General features: G+C 41.1%; 1 protein-coding gene across 2 annotated transcripts in view; it reads left to right on the top strand.

Moving 5' to 3' along the window:
* SPAG16 (sperm associated antigen 16) overlaps positions 1 to 21,630 on the top strand; it is a 556,878-nt gene that overhangs the window by 269,605 nt on the left and 265,643 nt on the right. For both annotated transcript variants that reach the window (XM_054971970.1, XM_054971971.1), the window contains exon 11: positions 5,230 to 5,415. In XM_054971970.1, the coding sequence (XP_054827945.1) occupies positions 5,230 to 5,415 (186 nt within the window). The remainder of the gene's footprint in view (positions 1 to 5,229; positions 5,416 to 21,630) is intronic.

Below are 21,630 nucleotides of genomic sequence, written 5' to 3'. Positions count from 1 at the left end.
AGATGAGATGGAAGAAATGCTTAATACACTGTCTGGCTCACATATGGACTGCCTTGAGCCAGTTACAATGACAGATCTTAACAGGATCCTGACATCTATGAATGCCACTGGATCCTTGTCCATCTTGGCTGTTAAAATCAAATAAGGATCACATAAGTGAACCACTGAGGTCAGTGTATTGTAAATCAGTAGTTCTCAGGGTACCTTCCCCCAGCTGCTCAAACAGATGGTTACCTACCTGCTAATTAAAAAACCAATATATACTATTGCATGCTAATTAAAAAACCAATATATACTATTCTATCTTTAATCTTGTACTGATAAATTTTGACAAGTTGTCTCTTGAAAGTGTTTCCCCCTAGCACATAGAGAGTTAATGCAAAAGCTTGCTCTATTCTTGTTTTGCAATCTGAATTAAACAGTTTTTTTTTTAAAAAACATAATTTCTTCTAAAAAGCTGTCTAAATTTTCTTGGTTGACATCTTCTGGAATTCATTGAAATTTCAAATTCACTTTCCTTGATGTATAATCCATTGACTCTGTTATTTTTAATATGTTGCTCAGTACTAATTTGCTGCACAGTTTCTGATTTTCCAGATGTTTCTTTGTCAGTATTTATTGTTTCCTCATAAGCTTGTACTCTGGTATATATTACCTGAAATTTACTTCCATAGCCCTTGACATAGTCAGTTTATGCCTCAGTTTTAGATTCACTATTATTTCCCGCAGTTATTAAATTGTTGCTGTAATTTAATGTCTTTCTTCTAGTTTTTCTTCATATTTCCTCTCTCTTTTTAGTAGCCTGATTGGTTCTCTCTTCTGAATTTCTAAGTTCCTTCAAAAATCTTAATCTAATTTCTTCCAAACCAAATGACCCAGCTGAACCTTTCTCTTCCTTTCTTTCTACCTTTCTGTCCCTCCGTATGTCTCATAGTAAAGATACAGATTTTTTTCTTCTATTTATTAATTTATACAATATTAAAATAAAAACTAACCATCAGCTAAATCATGAGTACCCTTAAGATATAGCCTAGGAAAACTAGATCAATGCAAGTCAAAAATCGCAACAATTTTATTAAAGTTTCATTTTATCACATTAAGCTCTTAACAAGGGTAAGGATGAGTTAATTTACTCAAATAAACTGGATTTTTAATGTTTATTGTAATAAATTTCAAGAAAGAGTTAATTCATTAGTACCCTGGAAAATGTTAACAAAAGAGAGCATAATTCATTCAGTGATTAAACAATTCACAAGAAGCTAGAAATGCATAAGAGCTCATATGGTTGCTAATGAATGCTTCCAGAAAAATGGGCAAGTTCATAAAAGTCTCCAAGAGAGATAAACCCCGTGTCCAAAGTTCCTGTAAAAAGCTTTCTCTATTCTTGCTTTGCAATTTGAATGAAACAAAAAAAGACGCAATATCTTTCATTATCATGATGAACTTTTCTGGCAAAGGAATCACAGACTAAAGAAATTTTACTGGTGAAGCCTGATTTTACTTCCTTTTCAAACTAAAGCTGTTTCATGGGCATAAGCTTTGGGGGGCAGTAGGACCAGTTCCCCTGGGCTACTAACCAACACCCCAGCTTTCTCCTGGCTTGCGCTACCTGAAAGCACACCGTATGTGATCAGAACAGAGGCCGGCCTCAGTATCATTTTCCTTTTCTGGCCACACCTAGAGTCTAGCCATGATAGCCAAATGTGAAATGTATTGTCGAAGGCTTTCACGGCCGGAGAACGATGGTTGTTGTGGGTTTTCCGGGCTGTATTGCCGTGGTCTTGGCATTGTAGTTCCTGACGTTTCGCCAGCAGCTGTGGCTGGCATCTTCAGAGGTGTAGCACCAAAAGACGGAGATCTCTCAGTGTCACAGTGTGGAAAAGAGAAGAGATGTAGGTCATTTGTAGGTCAAATGTGAAATACTTGTGTTTCTTTTATGACATCACAAGCTTCACCAAAGATTTGCCTAGGGATTTTTTTTAACATGATTTCTCCTCTTTCCTTTTCTATCTCCCATCTACACCTTTATTCAAGTACAGAACATTTCCTTAATCATATTACCAAGTTTCCCTTTAGTTTTCTTTGTTTCTTTCTCTCTTTCACACTTACTAAGGTGGAATCATTTCCTTAACAATGTGCCAGACAACTTTCCTTAAGTACAGAACTTTTCCTTAATTATATTACCAAAAGCTTCCCTTTTGTTTTCTTTGTTTCTGTCTTTCTCTCAAACAGACTAAGGTATGGAATGATTTCCTTAACAGCATGCCAGACAATTTTCCTTTGTTCATTCGGCTAAATGTTTTGTACAACAAAGTGCTGTGAATTGTGAAACTACTTATTCTTCCTGGTCTCTGTACATCACACACATGGGATCTCAAGCACACATATACAGAGCTTAACCTCAGAATCTATAAAAACTAAAATGTTGAGCAAGAGCTTTCCCACCCACAATGGCTATTTATCATGTGTGCACAATCCAATCACTGCTTTTTGCCAGCACGTGAAGACTATTTCAACTGGCATTCCTTCAATTATTCCTTCTTTCTGCACTATGGTTTAACTATGTTTTCACATATGTGTTTTAATTGGTTTTATAATCTGTTTTAAATTGTTGCCCTGCCTGGGCAGAAAGACAAGATGTACATTTTGTACATAAATAAATAAATATACTATCAAGCATGCTGAATGGTCATACCAGCTACCTGGTATGTAAGGCCAAATTACATGTAAGCCAAATTAGGCCCTGGTACATGAGTGCTGGGGCCAGGATTCCCACAGCTTTGAATTCAAAACTTGGAATGTGGACTAAGTTGGAAGAGATTGATCAGCACACGTTGACCGTATCAGTTTCCGATTCTGAAGTGGTGGATAGGTAGATAGTAAAAAGACAGACTTTAAACATATAAGAATCAAATGTAAATGCAGTGAATGTATTAAGATTATTTTTCTTACAGAATTAAAATTTTGGCCATCATCACTTCAAAAAATCCTCCCCTCAAACTTTTCAGAAATAACAAAACCCTGAAGCTACAGTTATCTGTACCCTCTGCTCACTGACATGAGTTTGAATTATTATACAGAGTGTTTAATAGAAGTCTTTGTATGTAACATTGAACAGAAGCATTATTGATTTAACAGAAGCTGAGAATTAGATTCATTAGACTGTATGGGTATACCAGATGATTAAGCAACAGCACCTTATACCAGCGCTATTAATCTGCCATGCATCCTGTTGAACAGTCCCTTCCTTCTTGCCATCCTCACAGGATGGTTGCCCATTGGTTACAGTTTAGAAAACAGGAAAAAGAATCTAAACTTAAATAAGAAGCCCCTGAAATAGCCCTGCATTCTGATCCCACATAAATGAGGAAAAAATGTTAGTTTATTATTAATAAAACTACAGAAAAAGGATATGTAAAAGCAGACCAAAATTACTCTATTAAATTTCAATGTGCTGTAAAGCATGGATATAAAAATGGTCCTGCCTTTACTAATGGTATTTAAAGACTATTACCCCAAACAGGGGCATAGACTTCTCAGTTTTCTGGAGGTGGGGGGCAGGGGCAGACCTGGAAAGAGTGTGGTGCCACAGGCCAAGATGCAAAAAGAGAGTTCAAAAATGAGTTATGTAAAACCAATCTCTATTAAATAAATTACTCCCATGTATTACTGGTGTGAGGAACAACTGCTCTCTGGACAATGCTGTCCGATTTCACATTCTCCGGCCTCCCCTTCTGTTTGTTTGAATCCCCTCAGCCGCCCACAATCATTAAAAAGGGGAAACACAAGCTTTATTAACTGGTTAGTAGTGTGTAAGCTTATTGGTGTTCTTATTGGTGACCATAATAAAATAATATGGTACTTAATTGTGAAGTAGAGTTCTTATTGGTGACCATAATAAAATAATATGGTACTTAATTGTGAAGTAAGTATAAACCTCTTTTCATGGCTATTTTGACTGAACAGAAAAGACACAATGAAGATGAACAATGAATGTCTATTCACAAATGATAAGGGGGTTTAACACAGTGAAGGTTAAGCATGGAGCACTTCAGTAAAATGTTCAACTAACTCTCAACTCCCCAGAGATTATATGTTTTCCCTACTGGGAGAACACATTGAAACTAAGAGCCAAGCTACAAGTGAAGTTCCTTAATTTTTGTGCCAGGGCTGAGAAGGCCCTTTCTGAGGTTGCCCTGGAGGCAAACTTGTTACTCAAATGGCTAGTCTCTTTGTGAGTTGGGGAAATTAGCTACAAGGAGAAGCAGCAAGAGGAGGGGTAACATAAGGATCTTTTACACCTATGTATATGGGGATTGTTCTTCTAGAGAACTCTTTCAATAAGAAGCAGGTGTTCAATCAAATAAGAATTTTTATTAAATAATACAGATCAATTGCACACTAAACACATAGCACATGTGCAGAGCTAACTAGAAAAACTAAAGGAGTAAAAGATGATTGATGACCCATGATGGCTGGATAGGTAACAGAGCCCTGAATAGGAGAGTGGATAGGGAAGATCGGAAGGGTGTGTGAATGGGTTAATTCAAGTACTTCTGGAGACCTCCATTGTCTTAGTATCTTTGCAGATCTCCAGGGTGTGTGGGGGGTGAAAGCTGGTCTCACCTGGGGCCTCACCTGCTAGTGATTTTCCAGCTCCTGTCCAGGATCTGGTTGAAAGCACAGTTGGCACTTGCCCTTTCCTCTTCAAAAGGGTGGTGGTGGGCCATTTTAGATCTTGTGCCCTTAGATACTTATATATTCAACTGATTTCCATAATGCTATAGAGGATTCTGAAAGTGGCAACTCCGTAGAAGTTCAGCTATAAGTGCATGGAATGCTGAACTATTTAAAACTGGACAGAGTTGCTCCATAGTGTCTTCTCCTCCAGTCCAGCCCGTATCTGCCGCCTGGTTTAGATGTGAACTAGGGGATTTGAATGAGTCTTGCAGATAGCTAGAATATTATTGGTGGAAGATTCATGCCAATTTTTATTTATTTATGTCATTTATAGGCTGCCTTCCTCACTGAGACTCCACCCATAAAGTACATTTGCAGTCTTTGAGGTGGCTCAATCTTGTCCAGACTAATTATTTAAGGTGGAACAGAGTCTCCTAGACAAGGACAATTTTACTGATTGCTGAGATTCTTTGACTGTAGCCTTTTCAGATAAAATCTCTTTGATGAAGAATCAAACTTGTAACTTTTAATTATTATTTTGAACAACAGTGGGACAAAGCTTGTCACCTCGAGTGGAGATACAACCGTTCGAATTTGGGACTTCTCAAAGGGTGGGTGCATCCTGACCTTAGAAGGCCACAGCTATGCAGCCTGGGACTGCTCCTGGCATTCTTGTGGAGATTTTGTGGCTTCTGCTTCTATGGATAAAACGAGCAAAGTATGGGACCTCAACAGGTATGTGGATCATTTGTGATCATTCTTGTGTTCATTCTTGATGTTTTTTAACCTAGCAAAGTATTAAGGGATTGTTGGTTGTTGTGGGTTTTCCGGGCTGTATTGCTGTGGTCTTGGCATTGTAGTTCCTGATGTTTCGCCAGCAGCTGTGGCTGGCATCTTCAGAGGTGTAGCACCAAAAGACAGAGATCTCTCAGTGTCACAGTGTGGAAAAGATGTAGGTCATTTGTATCTACTCAGGAGGGGTGGGGTTGAGCTGAGTCATCCTGTAAGAGTTTCCCAGGGTGTGGAATGCTAATGGCGGGAGGCTTCACTGTATCCTGAGGAGGTTCTTTTGCATATGGATTGGTGGTCCATATGCAAAAGAACCTTCTCAGGATACAGTGAAGCCTCCTGCCATTAGCATTCCACACCCTGGGAAACTCTTACAGGATGACTCAGCTCAACCCCACCCCTCCTGAGTAGATACAAATGACCTGCCAACATCTTTTCCACACTGTGACACTGAGAGATCTCTGTCTTTTGGTGCTACACCTCTGAAGATGCCAGCCACAGCTGCTGGCGAAACATCAGGAACTACAATGCCAAGACCACGGCAATACAGTCCGGAAAACCCACAACAACCATCATTCTCCGGCCGTGAAAGCCTTCGACAATACATTATTAAGGGATTATTCTGAGGATCCCCCTCCTAAGATCCTACGTGATCATTGTTCAAGCTGAACACCCATGCAGGAGGCGAACTTTGCCTCTATAGGCAGATTCTTTCTCCCTCACTTTAGAGATTAAACTGCAGGTCAGCTTGGTCTTACAGTTCCTTTCAACTGCAAATTTTTCCCCTTGTTTTTACTTCGTAACTAAGTTTTAACCTTGGAAGAACAGTTTCCCAGAGAAGTCTCAAACCCATAACAGAAGTTTAACTCCAAGCATTTTAAATGTTTATATTACAGTGAGATCCGACTGTCCTGTCACTCAGTGCCATGTATCCTGGGAAATGTAATTCTGAAGAACTTTGTATTAACCCTCTTGATCCTTTATTCTGTAAACAGTTAGTGCTAAAGTATATAAGGTGCTCTGATGTAATTGGTCTTCATGTATATGAGTCAGAGAACGACAATATGCATCTGGGCTTTATTTGAAACACAATAAAACTCATATTCCCTTGTATCACTATGACTGGAATTTTGGAATGTATTTGGGTAAGTGGTAGTAGGGGAATTTATAATTGGCAGCAGAGTATTATTTTAAAAATTCCCCTGTTACAAAGCAATGGAGTGTTTTTAGACCACCACCTAAATGGGATGTTTTAGACCACTTGCAGACTGTACAGGATTTTAAAGCTTGCTTTAGGAATATGGCCCCTGTGACACCCTTGAGCACTTCTCTTTAAAGTTTTCCCTGCTGGTTAGCCCAGCAGGCTGTTCTGAGGGCACTGTCCTCCTGACAGTTTCACACAACCCGAGCAAGATCTCGGGCCAGTTTTATGGGGGGAATTGCAGCAGAAATTCCAAAGGCTTTCCTTTTTGCTGGCCTTACAAAGCCTATAAGACTTCTTCTGTTATACTTCATTCTCTGGTTGATTTTTCATGTTTTTTTTGTGCGCTATATACATGGATAAGCTGTATCACCTCTTCTTTGCTGTATTTCATTGTATATTCTGATTGATTGTTTTGCATATTGCAAGCCACTCTGGATGTATGGAAGGGTGGGGCATACATTTTAAAATAAACAAAACAGAGTTTCAAGGAAAGGTGGAGGTCAGCAGGGGCCATGACAATGACCCAGGTAAATAGTAAAGAAGGCAAGAGTAGCTGACACAGAGATAGCATTTTCAAAGCATCAGCCATAGCAAGTCATAGAGGGGAAAAAGCCGAGAGGGCTTACTGGTGCCCTCCAAGATCCCAGGCCAGCAAAGGCTGATGCTTCTGCAGTCTGGCTAGAAGCTACAGACCAAAGAGGAGATGCCCGGTATGGGGGTAGTTTGCCCCAGGGAAGGGGGGGCAAGGATGATCCTCCACCCTCCTTTAAGCAATACAGGGCTGTGGGAGCCAGGGCAACTCTTGCAAGGCAGCAGCAGGAGTCAGGAAAGAGACAGAGACTTCCCACGTTGTCATTATGGAATTGAAATATTCTGAAACTGTCATTTGTCATTTATTTTTTTGAGATCCTGTATTTGTGTCGTTCAGAAGATTGTTTAATATTTTAATTTTAATGTGTGGTTCAGGATTGTTTTGGATTGGTAATTTATGTGGTGAACAGTCCATGACAAGCACTTTCTGGTCTGCTCGTATAGAGGCAAAGCTGATCTTGGCCTAGGAAGGCCAAGAAATTTCGCCATGTATTCTTCCTAACCATCTTAATTTATTTAGCAAAAATTTCTCTACGATGGACAGTTTAATGGTCGTAATCAATTAACTTTTCCTGGAGCATGGGCTAGAGGAGTTATAAATCCTGCAGTATATACCTATTCATACTTCCTTAATGATACGTTATTAAAGAGTATTGAGTGGGAATGCACGCTGATTGAATAATAAAAACATTTCATTAATTTCCTAGTAATAATCTTGCAATTTCTCATTAAAATAAATCGTGTGGCTGTTTGCCATATTTGCATATGCTCTTCATATTTACAAAAACTGCTACAGTTAGTATTTCTTATGATGCATAATCATTACCACAAATAATTAAATCCTTCACAACGTAAATTTCATTATGGAATTGAAATATTCTAAAACTGTCATTTGTCATTTATTTTTTGAGATCCTGTATTTGTGTAGTTCAGAAGATTATTTAATATTTTAATTTTAATGTGTGGTTCAGGATTGTTTTGGATTGGTAATTTATGTGGTGAACAGTCCATGACAAGCACTTTGTAGTCTGCTCGTATAGAGGCAAAGCTGATCTATTAAACAATTACCAAGAGACTTACAGCATCTTTGCTTACAAGTAACAATGAAACTGTACCATTTTTTACTCATGTGAGGTGCTGGCTTGTTTGAATGCTCCTCCATGAAAAAAATGCAGGCATAAAGACAACAATCTACAACTCATCTCCTTCATATCTAGTTTCCTTTTGATGTGCCTTTTTTTTTAAAAAAAAGGGGGTAGCCTTCAAACATTTGATTCTGTAACCACAATTAAGGAAGCCAGGCAGAAGCTAGTGGAACATGCAATTAGGGCTTATGAGCAGAAGTACTAAAAGAGGGAATTAAATGTGGATCTGGTGCAAGAGGCAAAGTGGGTAAGTATTTGTCTTTTTGCTTGGACTGTGCGGTTCTAAAGGTGTTTGGGGATTTTCTGTTTCTAAAACTTGCTTGTAACTCCTGGTGAGTACTTTAACATATGGTTCCCATAGGAGGGGCTTTTGCTGACTGAGTAAGCCAGCTGATAGAACTTGCGATCATCTGAGTCTTGGGGGAGGAGCTCTAGTCATAGCTGTAAGCAGAGGTAATAAGAGGTCAAGGCTCTAAGAAGTCAGGCAGCTATTCCTGGAGTGTGCAAAAAGTGTGCTAAGAGGAGAGTGTAAGCTTTCGAGAGTCAGAGCTCTGACATTTGAAAGCTTACGCTCTGAAAATCTTGTTGGTCTCTGAGGTGCCATTGGAGCCAAATTTTGCCTCCATTCCAAGCCTTTACGAAAACATGATTATTCAACATTCTTAATATTAGCTCTATCAACAGAAAATCACATCATCCATATAACTACACATATCTATATTACATAGATCATTAAAGATACTCATGGTGAATCCAGCTTTTCATATTTATAGAGTTTCAGAACCATTTCCTAACAATAACCAATTGTCCCTCTTGAGAATGACTCATGTTCTTGGCTAACTAATTATCTTATAACTTTAAACATCTATATTTGAAACATCTCAGAATATATAAAACGGTTAGTTCATTCTTGCTACATTTTACCTTAACAAAGTCTAGTTTTGATACGTATGAATACCTTTTGGCCCTTAACCAATACATCTGTTGTGGACCAGTCCAGCCCATCAGATCAAACACAGAGGACTCTTCTGAGGACACCCAGATCCACTGCCAGTGGCAGAGGCCCTGCAGGAGGAGGCAGTCTCTGAAGGATCAGGCATAGACCCCCAGCCAGGTCCCAGCACATTGGCCCTTCAGCTTCCCAGCCCTGGGCTGGCAACAGGGAGCCAGGCACTAGCCAGCTCTGCCCCCTCATCACCAGAGCCTTGAGAGCGCCATCAGAGGAGGGTAAGGAGAGCCCTCCAAGCCAGAAGGCGCAGTGCCCGGCTAGCAGCCCAGCACCAGCCCAGCATGAACAGTGATGATGAGTGCTTGCAGGAGCAGGACTGAGACAACTGGCAGGTGCAGGATGCAGCACAAGTGGCTGAGCAGCGTGAGGATTAAAAGCAGCAGAAAAGGGGGTGGCTGTGTAAAAGTAATGTGTCCGCTTATTACTGACCTTGCTGCTTGTGCTTGGAACTGATTTTCTTGTTGCTGACCTCAGCCTGTTATTGTAGACTTGATTCGGGAATGCCCCCTTTGGACTCAAAGCTGTGAGTGTTGTCTAACCCGTGCCTGAACCTTGGAATCGTGATTTGACCTGCTCTGACAGCTAGAAAACTTCCCCCTGCCTGCAGTCTATGTGACAAAAATTAATCATGCAAGGTTGATATAAATTTTTGTATTAAATCCAAAGTGCAACAGTGCAGAGGTGTAATATATCTCAAACAACTATCGGTGTACTTGGAACTGCAATGGTGTGTGAAGTGAGGGGAGATGCCAGTGGACATCCATAGAGTCTAGCCCAGGATGAAGAAAGACCGAAACGGGAATTGGAAATAGCAAGCTGTAGCCCGTCGGCTAGGTGTCTCTGAACACGTCCTTTTTCCACTCTTGGACATATGGACATTTCCTGTGTGCATCCTTCCATCTGTCTACACTCTCCCACCACCAGAATATTCATTGTATATAGAAATATATTTATTGTCTACCCGATAGACTACCTCTTCTTGTATATATATGCACTTTAAATCTTGTTTGAGATATATTACACCTCTGCACTGTTGCACTTTGGATTTAATACAAAAATTTATATCAACCTTGCATGATTAATTTTTGTGACCCTGGTTGTTGTACTTGTGTTGTCTGTATAGCCAGGGGGTTCCTTTTGTTGGTTTGCTGTGCAGTCTATGTGAGCCAGTAATCAGGACAACATCTATCCTTGAATCATATCTTCTACTTATGTGAAGTTAGACATTCCTGCCATTCTCAACAGATTGTATCGATCAATATGGGTTAAACGGCTCTTCTAATCTACATAATGCCATACAACTCAGCTATTTCTGTGTTTCATGCCCCTCTGCAAGGTTATTAATCACTTTAAGATCCCATTGATCTCAAGTGTGTTTAATTTTGGTTAAATTGTGTCCTCTGTGCCTTATTTATGTTCCATGTTTTAAAACCTAAACGCACGTAACTTAGACTGGACCACGCCAAAAGCTTTGAACTCATTTGGATCCTCTGCAAACTATAAAGCTCATCTTATAAGTGGTTTAGTCTAGATGGCCATTTCCACACAGCTGCTCTTTCCTGCCCTTGTCCTGCTTATTGTGTGTGTTTTTCTGAGTCGCTCTGAAAAGTCAGCATTCACACACACTCCCCAAAAGCACTTGCTTTGTGGTCACAGACAGCCTCAGCAGCTCCTAGAGGAAGAGGGTTTGGCGGGGAGGTCGGGTACTTTTGTCAGTGTCACCCGCCTCTCTTTCAAATGTTTTGTTTTTGCTTGGGGGAGACGAGCCGGGTGGCAAGCCCAGGTTTCCTTGGAGCACTTTTACCATCCACATGCCCAGAAATGAAGAAAAAGTGCTCCGAGAAGCTGCACCAAAAGAAAGACAGGAGAAAGTGCGTTCGCGGAAGAAATGCCTAAAAAACGGTAGGTAAATGCCCTTTTCCCCATTTGCTAACTGACACGTGTAGAGGGAAGGAGAAAAGCTGCCAGCTTTCTGTGAGTGGGCTGTCCCTTTAAGGACATGCAGAAGCAGTCGAATACTAAAGAAATAATGCTTCTAATACTGTATTTGCTAGTTGTTCATTGTGGGTCATTTTTTCATCATACTTGTTTGTATCATTGCATGTTTCCTAATACAGGCAATAAAATTACTCTGAAAATTGCAATTAGAAATTTTGACTACTTCTGACATGAGCTTGTGAGAAAAAATGGCCTTGGCACTGAACCAAGGAATTGCTTGTTTGAATGGAACTCAGTGGGGAATGTGCTTTCTGGTTTCTACAGCATCTTCTCTGGCACTTTTGACAATCCCACTCGGAAAGTGTTGGCAATTTCAATTTTCACTTTCTTGTTTTTGTAACTATGTCATATGGTCTTCAGGGTTCCCATTCAACTTCCCTTAGGAAGAAAGCATGTTAAATTGCACCCAGGAAGATGCTGCTTTCCTTTCAACCTGAACTGTACAAGCAGTCATTTTTTTCAAGAGCTCATCCGCAAATGACTGATTTAAAATTGGATTTTACTTTTCAAAGAGCTGGATTTGACGGTCAGAATGCTCCAAAAGCAATTTTATACAGAAATGAGGAACATTTCCCTGTGAGTGGAAATGGAAGAAGGATGGTAGCAGACGTGTTGGGTATGCTGTGATACAAGATATCAGACAAAGACAATGTAATTGGATGGAAGTGACCATTACACTCACCGTATTGCCATTTGTGGGGACCTCATGTGGCTGAGTTCCATGCTGCAAACTTGGAAGAGGTCAAATACTAGCACTGCCACATTTTCCAGAGTTTCCAGTCACGATGTTACCTAATGATACTGCTGGACTTTGCTCAGCACTTTGCAGATAAAATCTTTTGCATCCACTCTAGCTTGGACTCTACATTAGCAGTAACAGGGTCAGATGATGCTCGGCTTCTAACTTGTTTATCGGTTGGTGATACTTCTCAGTTTATTCAGTCTGAGGGTTCAGACAGGGTCCTTGAGGGTTTCCTGCCTACCACCAGCTTGTATGACCTTTGCCATTTGCTAATTAAATGGGGGCGGGGTGCTGGTTGACTGGGTCTGAGAAGTAGTTAATGCCTCCTTGAAGGGAGGTGGTCACCCCAGCCTTGAAACAGACTGTGATGCATCCATGTCTAAAGAAGCCTACCCAGGAGATGTAACTATCAACAGCCTAAAATGTTCTTTTCTTGAGCAAGATGATTGAAAGGGTGGTGGCAGATTGTTTAGATCCTTTCTGATCTGGTTTTAGGTCTGGCTATGGGACTGAAATAGCCTGGGTCGGTCTGGTGGATCACCTGCACTGGGAGATGGACAGAGGGAATGCAACTCTGTTCGTTCACCTGTACTTCTCAGTGGCTTTGGGTACCATTGATCACTGTATCCTTCGGGACCTCCTTTCCGGGCTGGAAGTAAAAGGCACCATTTTGCAGTGGTTCCGGTCCTACCTAGAGGGTAGGTTTCAGAAAGTAGTGCTGAGGGACTGCTGCTCTGCCCTTTGGCCTGTGGGGCCCCACAAAGTTCCATCCTGTCCCCCATGCTTTTTAACATCAACATATAATCGCTGCTTGACGTCATCCAGAGATTTGGGCTGGATTGGCACCAATATGCAGATTTTACCTAGCTCTAACCTAGCTCTAATTTGTTAGCCATCTTGGTGTCCATATGAGGACAGAAAGGTGGGGTAGAAATCCTGTGAGTAAATAATAGTAAATAATAACAAAAGTCATAAGGAAGCGCAAGGCCATTACTGATATTGAGAAAGTATGGAAAATATCAAATAGACAGTAGGAAGTTGAAGTGAAGCAATTTGAGTTTTGTTCTCTAAGATTTATAAACAAACACCATCTAAGGTCCCTCCCGCTGCCCTTGTTGTGAGTTGTATGCTAAAGAGAAAGAGCAAGCGAAATGTGAAAGTTGCCGTAGTGCTAATTGGCATCTTTCTGAAGGAGCTGAAAGGAAACCAGCATTATCTTTCTGTATAAAGAGCAATCTTTTAAAACCCAAACATTTTAAATAAACATTGGGTTTGGATGAACTATGAACAGGAACAAAACAATCTATAGCACTATGGTTGTTGGGGGTTTTCCGGGCTGTATTGCCGTGGTCTTGGCATTGTAGTTCCTGACGTTTCGCCAGCAGCTGTGGCTGGCATCTTCAGAGGTGTAGCACCAAAAGACAGAGATCTCTCAGTGTCACAGTGTGGAAAAGATGTAGGTCATTTGTATCTACTCGGGAGGGGTGGGGTTGAGCTGAGTCATTCTGTTAGAGTTTCCCAGGGTGTGGAATGCTAATGGCGGGAGGCTTCACTGTCTCCTGAGGAGGTTCTTTTGCATATGGATTGGTGCTTGATGTGCTAATCTTCTCTGCAGGGCTATTGTCGGGTGTGGAGTGTTTAGTTGGCCTGGTGTTTTTCAGAACCGGAGCCCATGCTCTGTTCATTCTTAAGGTTTCTTCTTTCCTGTTGAAGTTTTGCTTATGCTTGTGAATTTCAATGGCTTCCCTGTGCAGTCTGACAAAGTAGTTGGAAGTGTTGTCCAGTATTTTAGTGTCCTGGAATAAGATACTGTGCCCTGTTTGAGTTAGGCTATGTTCAGCCACAGCTGATTTTTCAGGCTGTCCAAGTTTGCAGTGTCTTTCATGTTCTTTTATTCTTGTCTGGATGCTACGCTTTGTGGTCCCGATGTAAACTTGTCCACAGCTGCAGGGTATACGGTATACTCCTGCAGAGGTGAGGGGATCTCTGCTGTCTTTTGCTGATCGTAGCATCTGTTGTATTTTTCGGGTGGGTCTGAATACTGCTTGAAGGTTATGCTTTTCTGTAACTGGTAGACAATGATGGAATAAGGCTGTTACATCCTCTGGGAAAATCTGATTAATCAGTGCAATAGTGTCTTTTACTGGAACCTTGGTAAACAGGGATACAACATCAAAACTGACAAGTATGTCTTGTGGATTGAGTTTCAGAGAACTGATTTTGTTGATGAAATCTGCTGAATCTTTGATGTAAGACGAGGTTTTCCCGATGTGGTCCTGCAGGAGATCTGCCAGATGTCTAGCTAGTTCATATGTCGGTGAACCAATGGCACTCACAATGGGTCGGAGTGGGACTGAATCTTTATGTATTTTGGGGAGTCCATATAGTTTAGGTGGCTGTGCTTCAGTCTTGCATAGTTTTCTGTGCGTGTCGGGATGTAGTGAGGAACCAGTTACTTCCAATGGGACAACGAATTCTATGAACAGATGGATGGGGTGGCCATGGGGAGCCCACTCAGCCCAGTTATAGCAAACTTCTACATGGAACATTTTGAAAAAACAGCTCTAGAATCAGCACCCCACAAACCCAGTGTATGGTTCCGGTTTGTGGATGATACATTCATCATTTGGAGCCATGGGGAGGAAGAATTGAGGGAGTTTTTGAATCATCTCAACAACATCCACCTGAACATACAATTCACAATGGAGAAAGAAAGTGAGGGAAAACTCTCATTCCTGGATACCTTGGTCATCCGCAAAGCAAACTTTCAGTTAGGTCACAAGGTCTACAGGAAACCAACTCACACTGATCGGTACTTACACAAAAACTCCAATCACCACCCCCGACAGAAAAGAGGCATAATGAAAACATTAGTGGATCGTGCAAGACGGATATGTGAGCCGCGCTTTCTCAATGAGGAAATTAATCATCTAAACCACGCACTTCAGGCAAATGGCTACTCCAGAAATGAAATCCGAAGAGCAATCAAACCCAGGATGAATCAAACAACCAAGGAAAAACAGTCACCTACAGGAAAAGTGTTTTTGCCATATATCAAAGGAATTACTGATCAGATGGGAAAGCTTATGGAAAAGCATAACCTTCAAGCAGTATTCAGACCCACCCGAAAAATACAACAGATGCTACGATCAGCAAAAGACAGCAGAGATCCCCTCACCTCTGCAGGAGTATACCGTATACCCTGCAGCTGTGGACAAGTTTACATCGGGACCACAAAGCGTAGCATCCAGACAAGAATAAAAGAACATGAAAGACACTGCAAACTTGGACAGCCTGAAAAATCAGCTGTGGCTGAACATAGCCTAACCCAAACAGGGCACAGTATCTTATTCCAGGACACCAAAATACTGGACAACACTTCCAACTACTTTGTCAGACTGCACAGGGAAGCCATTGAAATTCACAAGCATAAGCAAAACTTCAACAGGAAAGAAGAAACCTTAAGAATGAACCGAGCATGGTTGCCAGTTCTGAAAAACACCAGGCTAACAAAACATTCTATCCCTGACAATAGCCCTGCAGAGAAGATTAGCACATCAAGTACCAATCCATATGCAAAAGGACCTCCTCAGGATACAGTGAAGCCTCCCGCCATTAGCATTCCACACCCTGGGAAACTCTTACAGAATGACTCAGCTCAACCCCACCCCTCCTGAGTAGATACAAATGACCTACATCTTTTCCACACTGTGACACTGAGAGATCTCTGTCTTTTGGTGCTACACCTCTGAAGATGCCAGCCACAGCTGCTGGCGAAACGTCAGGAACTACAATGCCAAGACCACGGCAATACAGCCCGGAAAACCCCCAACAACCATCGTTCTCCGGCCGTGAAAGCCTTCGACAATAAATCTATAGCACTGTTCCCAAAATGCTTACACAGAAGTTTGAAGAAGATCTTTCATGCTGCTATAATAAGTGGGTTCAACAGCAGGGCCGAAACAGATAGAAATCTCCATCAGTCTGCTAAAAATGTAAATGGCACATGCTGCCGCAATTTGGGCCAGTGATGCGCAGGAAGGAAAGAAGGGGTTTAACCCCTCAGCCCCTGCTCAGTTTAAGTGATTGAAACCTGGCTTCCCTATGTTGTACTGGCATAATTAAAATAGAAAAGATGGGATTTAAAAGTATACTTGTTTTGTTCTTTGAAGGGTCTAATAATAATAGAGGGAGCCTGTTGAGATTAGGGGAACAGTTTGAGGGAGAAGGGTCAAATCCGTTCTTACTTTTCTGCAATCCAAAGAGTGGCTGCAGTCACAATTTCCCTTAGATGGACTCATTTGTGATCTCTAGTGTCTCTTGTGGCCCTCATGTTTCTACTTGCACAAGAGGAAGAAAACTGCTTATTTCATCTTTGCCTCCCTCAAGGCTCTGTCAATTTCACCTCCCCTTCAGGGAGATGAAGAGGAAATAATCCCTCTGAGGAGGGATCTTTGGCTCTAGAGAGGTGAAACTGGCAGAGCCTGCCAATCTGTCTTTTAAAACTCGGCCTCCCAGCTAACGTTGCATCTCCCTCCACTTGCGCGTCCTCATGTAATTCATCTCATATAGAGAGACTCTGAGAGTGAGTTGCTTCCTCTAGGCCCTCCTGACTCCATGCAGGGGAGTGCTTTGGAGGTGACTGCAGTCTGCGGGCAGACTCCCCTGATCTCTGCTTCCATGCTGCCTACTGGAAATGAAGGGAAACATCCACAGGGGAGCAGAGCTGGGGAGCTTGGCTTGGACCCAAGGGAGGACACAGGTGACTTATCTTCTGATCTCCTTCTCTCCCAGCTTCTAGCTTCGTGAGCAAGCCCACCACATGCCAGCTGTTGGAATGGCGATATTCTAGGCATCCTTTCTTTTCTATATGGTGCAATCATAGAAATTTGGAGAGGAAAAGCCTAGCTTATCATACTCCTGGTAGCCATTTTGCCCCCAACCCCCTAGTCTCTTAGTCAGGAGATGGTGGGAAATTCCAGGCAATTCCCTGATGCCAAAGGGAACATGGTAACCCTAGTCCCAGAAGCAGCTTAGATGCTTTTGGGAAATGTAAAGAATTTGTTATGGAGGACATACTCTCCATGGTCAGCGAATCAGCATTTGTTTGACCCTGGGACTTTAATGTAAAAAAAAAACAATCTCTGATGAGGAAGAATCTGATCAGTGACGGAAAACAAATCTGAGATCTTATTTTATCTTTCATTTCATGGCTTGTTTTAATTGCTTATTTTTTATATTGGTAATATATTATTTTAATTGTAAGCTCCCTTGATCAGGACTCTGATGAGGCAGCATAGAATCTTCTAAATAAATCACTTGCATGTAAAGGCAGTACTGCGCTTTCCCCAGTATAAATGATATTGTTGTTGTTGGACTCTATTTGTACATAAAATGGGCATGAAGAAGAGGATCTTAATCCTAGCCCTTTCTGTGCCCTGCTTTGTTCCTTGAAGGCACTCTTCATATACAAGAAGTTGGTCTGGGGCCAGCTGGGAGAAAACAATGCTAAAATCCACAGGACGCTGTGAGAGTGTGGCATGTGCATGTGCGTGCGTGTGTGTGTGTGTGTGCGTGTGTGTGTAGGGCGGAATTTAGCTGCCCTCACCTGCATGCTCTGATTTTGTTAAAAACAAACCCACTGCTTCGGGATACCAGGAAAGGGGGACAGGTAACATATTGTTATCTTACCTTGATTGAAAGTTGGCAGGGAAAGTACCTGGGATGAAGGGCATGAGCCTTGAAAATTTCATATCAGTTGGGAGAAAAAGTGTTTTCCATTGAAAGCACTATAATCAAAAGCTGAAACTAAATTAATTCATTTAATGCTGATCATAAAGAATCCAAGGTATTGGAAAGTAAGCCAAGCTGCAGATGAAAAATTTCCTGGGCACGTACCAAATAACCAGAGAAAATGACTTTGGAAAAAGGATGGGTGGAGACTGTAATCATCATTTTATTATTCATAAAAGTGTAACAAAGGCTGAAAATATATAGCTATGCATATTAATAGCTCTGCAAACAATCTGAGGATTTGTTTGCCTGACCATAAATCTAGGGTTGTCAAAGTCATTATGGCAAGATTAATTGCAATTATAAATCTCTTCAGAGATGCAGGGACTTGTTTATGAGATGCAAATCAGTTGTAGCTTATTCTATCCAAAGACTGTCAGATATCTAGCTCAGCAATACATACTGAACTCAAAGTATATAATGCAAAATGGTAGCTCAATTTGAGAAATTCTTTTGCATCTGTTAGAATATGTAGAGTTAGGGATCAAAAATACTGCATTGATTAACAGGAAAAAACACTTTAGTAAATCCAGCATTACTCTGTATCAGCATGTTTCTATCAGATGTAAGAATGCCGGAACCGTATCTTCATTTCTATGGGTTGTGCAGTCTTGGAGAGCCCATGCTTTGAAAGTTTGTGAATGACCTCTGCCTATATCTAAATGAAACAAATCTATTAGATGTGAAGGAGCCAAAATACTCCTTTTAATTCAAAAGGAACACACCTCAATACTGAAAAATCCCCCAAGAAGGATGAAGTCTGCAGTCCATAACCAATTATCTTATTTGGAAGATGAGTGAATGCAATCTTTTTTCCAAGTTTGCAGGAAATTAATTTTCAGATGTTTAGGAAAAGGAATTTCGACATCCCTTTCTTTAAAAAAAATGCAACTAATCAATCAGGTATGCTCAAATGGACCATGCCATCTTGTTGAGATGTTTGGAGGTAGAAGTAGGTATCGGGGGATGTGCTTTGGATTGGTTTAAATAATTCCTCACAGACAGAGGGAGACAAATTGTTATCAGTTTGAGAAATGTTCCCAAGGCTCAGCCCTGTTCCCCCATGCTATTCAATCTGTAGGTTAAATCTTTAGGAACACTCATTTGTAAATTTAGAAAGCAAACCCGAGTCTCTGCGCAGCGGAATTCTATAGTCCGGCTGCTTAAGAAATAATTTCACATTGAGGTTTATTACTTAGAAAAGAAATAGAAGTTCTTTATTGTGAGAGAACTCCATACTAGATAGGGAAGGCAGAGTAAAAGCTTCTAGCTAGCTTCATGGTGGACAAAGGAAGAGAGAACAAGAGAAAGGAAGTGACCAGAAGGAAAGAACCTCTGGGAGTAGCATTCTGGATAACAAAGTGACAGCTGCAGGAGCGGGCAAAGGAAGCACCCAATCTAGCCCTTTACTGACTCTCTTCTGCACTCCCCTGAGGCTCCCCGATAATGCAGTAGATGTCTTGAGCCACTGTCAGACTGCTGTGGCTAAAGATCTGAGAGTGAATAAGTTGAAACTGAATTCTGACAAGACAGAGGTACTGCTGATTGGGAAAGCTGAACAGCAATATGATCCACACAGCTGATCCCTGATTACTCTGTTAATAGCTTATGGATTATTCTGAACCAAGCACTGTTGTTAGAGAAGCTAGTTAATTCAGCAGCAAAAAAATTGCTTTTTACCATCTTCATTCAGGCCAGAAGATGGCTCTCTACCCTGACTTGGCAGATCTGGCCAGTTGGATCCATGCTGCAGTGATCTCAGGACTGGATTATTGTAATACACCCTACATGGGTTTGGCCTTGAAGTCAACTTGGAAACTCCAGTTGGTATAGAATGCTGCAGCTTGGTTATTATGTGACAGTCTCTTGCAACCAGCTAAGGGGATCCACATAAGCTGCCTAAAATTTTAGGGATCAGACTCTTTTAGTGTATAAAATCTTCCCCTCAGTTATAGGGTAGCAGGTTTACAGGCTTTGGGTTTGCTGCTGTGAGGTAAATTTTGTGGTGAGTAAGTGGAACACTGCAATCACTGAGACCAGATGTAAATTTTAAAAAAGATGGTTCACTTATGTACGAGGAATTACAAGAATTCAACACCACAGGCTTTCCCAAAACAGTCATCTGGCTGAGCCACTCAAACTCGTAGTTACTGGATATAGTGACAAGTTTGATGTCAAAATCCCCTCAGTTTGGGAAATGACAAACAAAATTATACCAGGCCTGCCCCTCCCCTGAGACAAGCTTCAAAACTGGGCACACTCTCCTCTCCTAGAGGTAGAGTTAACCCTTTCTATACATACCACTGTCTGCTTCCTGAGCACAGACAACATTTATGCTTTTCCTGAGGCAGACCTGAACTGAACTGTACTTCCCTCCAATATTCAATCCTCCCTTCGAAAGGAGATTGGATGTTGGGGCAGCATTCGTACTGGCTGAGATACTAATCAGCCATTTTTTTTCCTTTCAGAGGCAGAACAACCTGCTGTCCATTACACTTAATATCAGGAGCTAGGCAGAGTATGTATATTAGACCCATCCATCACTGAATCTCTGGATTCAATTCAAAGCACTGGTGATCATTGAGAAAGCCCTTCCTGACCTTCAGCCCAGGTACCTGCAGGCCTGCCTCTTTGCTATGCTGAGCAACAACTTATAAAGGTGCCTCCCTACAAATAGGTAAGATCCATAGTTGCCTGTGCACGCACTTTCTCAGTTGTAGCCCCCTCCTGGTGGAATGGCATGCCTGAGAAGTTAGGAAGTCATTCTGCAAACAATATATAAAAAAAGAATTGTTCAAGTAAGCTTTTTAATAAAAGAAACAAGGCTATAGCATAATGGGAAGGTTCAGCAAGGTGCTTTTATAAAGGGAATAGGATTGTAGTCTGTGCCACTGTTCATCATATGTATTATTTTGCTCTTACTGCATTTTCTACTTTTGTAACACCCTTTTTTGCATTGTTCCAGATTTCTGCAATACTAGTCTTATTGCATTGTTTATTGTTGGATTCCTCATTCTTTTTTATTTCAGTGTACTATACCACGTAATCTGCCTTGAATCTCAGTGAGAAAAGTGGGTTATAAATAAATAAAGGCTTAAAATAGTATTGTCAGTTCTTGTATGTGAGTGTGTGCGCGTGAGCGCGTGCAAGCATGTGTGTATACATGTGTGTGCGCGCAACACATATACTATCACAACAGTTACTTTGACTCATCAATTTAGGATTAACATGACTTCAGTACAGACACACAAACACTCATTACTGAATCCATTTTAATCTTCAATTGATGTATTGCAGTCGCTGCTAAGATGTCTCTTTTCTTCCTGTGCTTTCCTATCTACATCAGCTCACCACATTATTGAACACGATGCAATTGACTTCTTGGCATCAGAGCATCTGTAAGGAGAAAAAGGAGATATAAGCTGAGGCTTTTCACTTGGCTACATGTGCATGTGCTAATACCATCAAATGCAGACAGTTGAGTGTAGCCATATAGCTGTCAAAAACTTAATTTCATTCAAATCCATTAAGTTTTCACTTGAAAACCTTAGTATGATGAAGTTGCATTAAAATGAAGTCCATTAAAATGAGGTAAATGAAGTATGTTTAATTATGTGTAGAAAGATACTGTCAGAAACTATGGATAAGATGGCCAATCATCTTGTTGCCCAGATGCTCT

This window comes from Eublepharis macularius, chromosome 2, assembly GCF_028583425.1.
Source record: "Eublepharis macularius isolate TG4126 chromosome 2, MPM_Emac_v1.0, whole genome shotgun sequence".
NCBI classification, from domain to species: Eukaryota; Metazoa; Chordata; class Lepidosauria; order Squamata; family Eublepharidae; genus Eublepharis; species Eublepharis macularius.
Note: the sequence above shows the minus strand (reverse complement) of the source record. Positions and strands in the feature narration are given on the sequence as shown.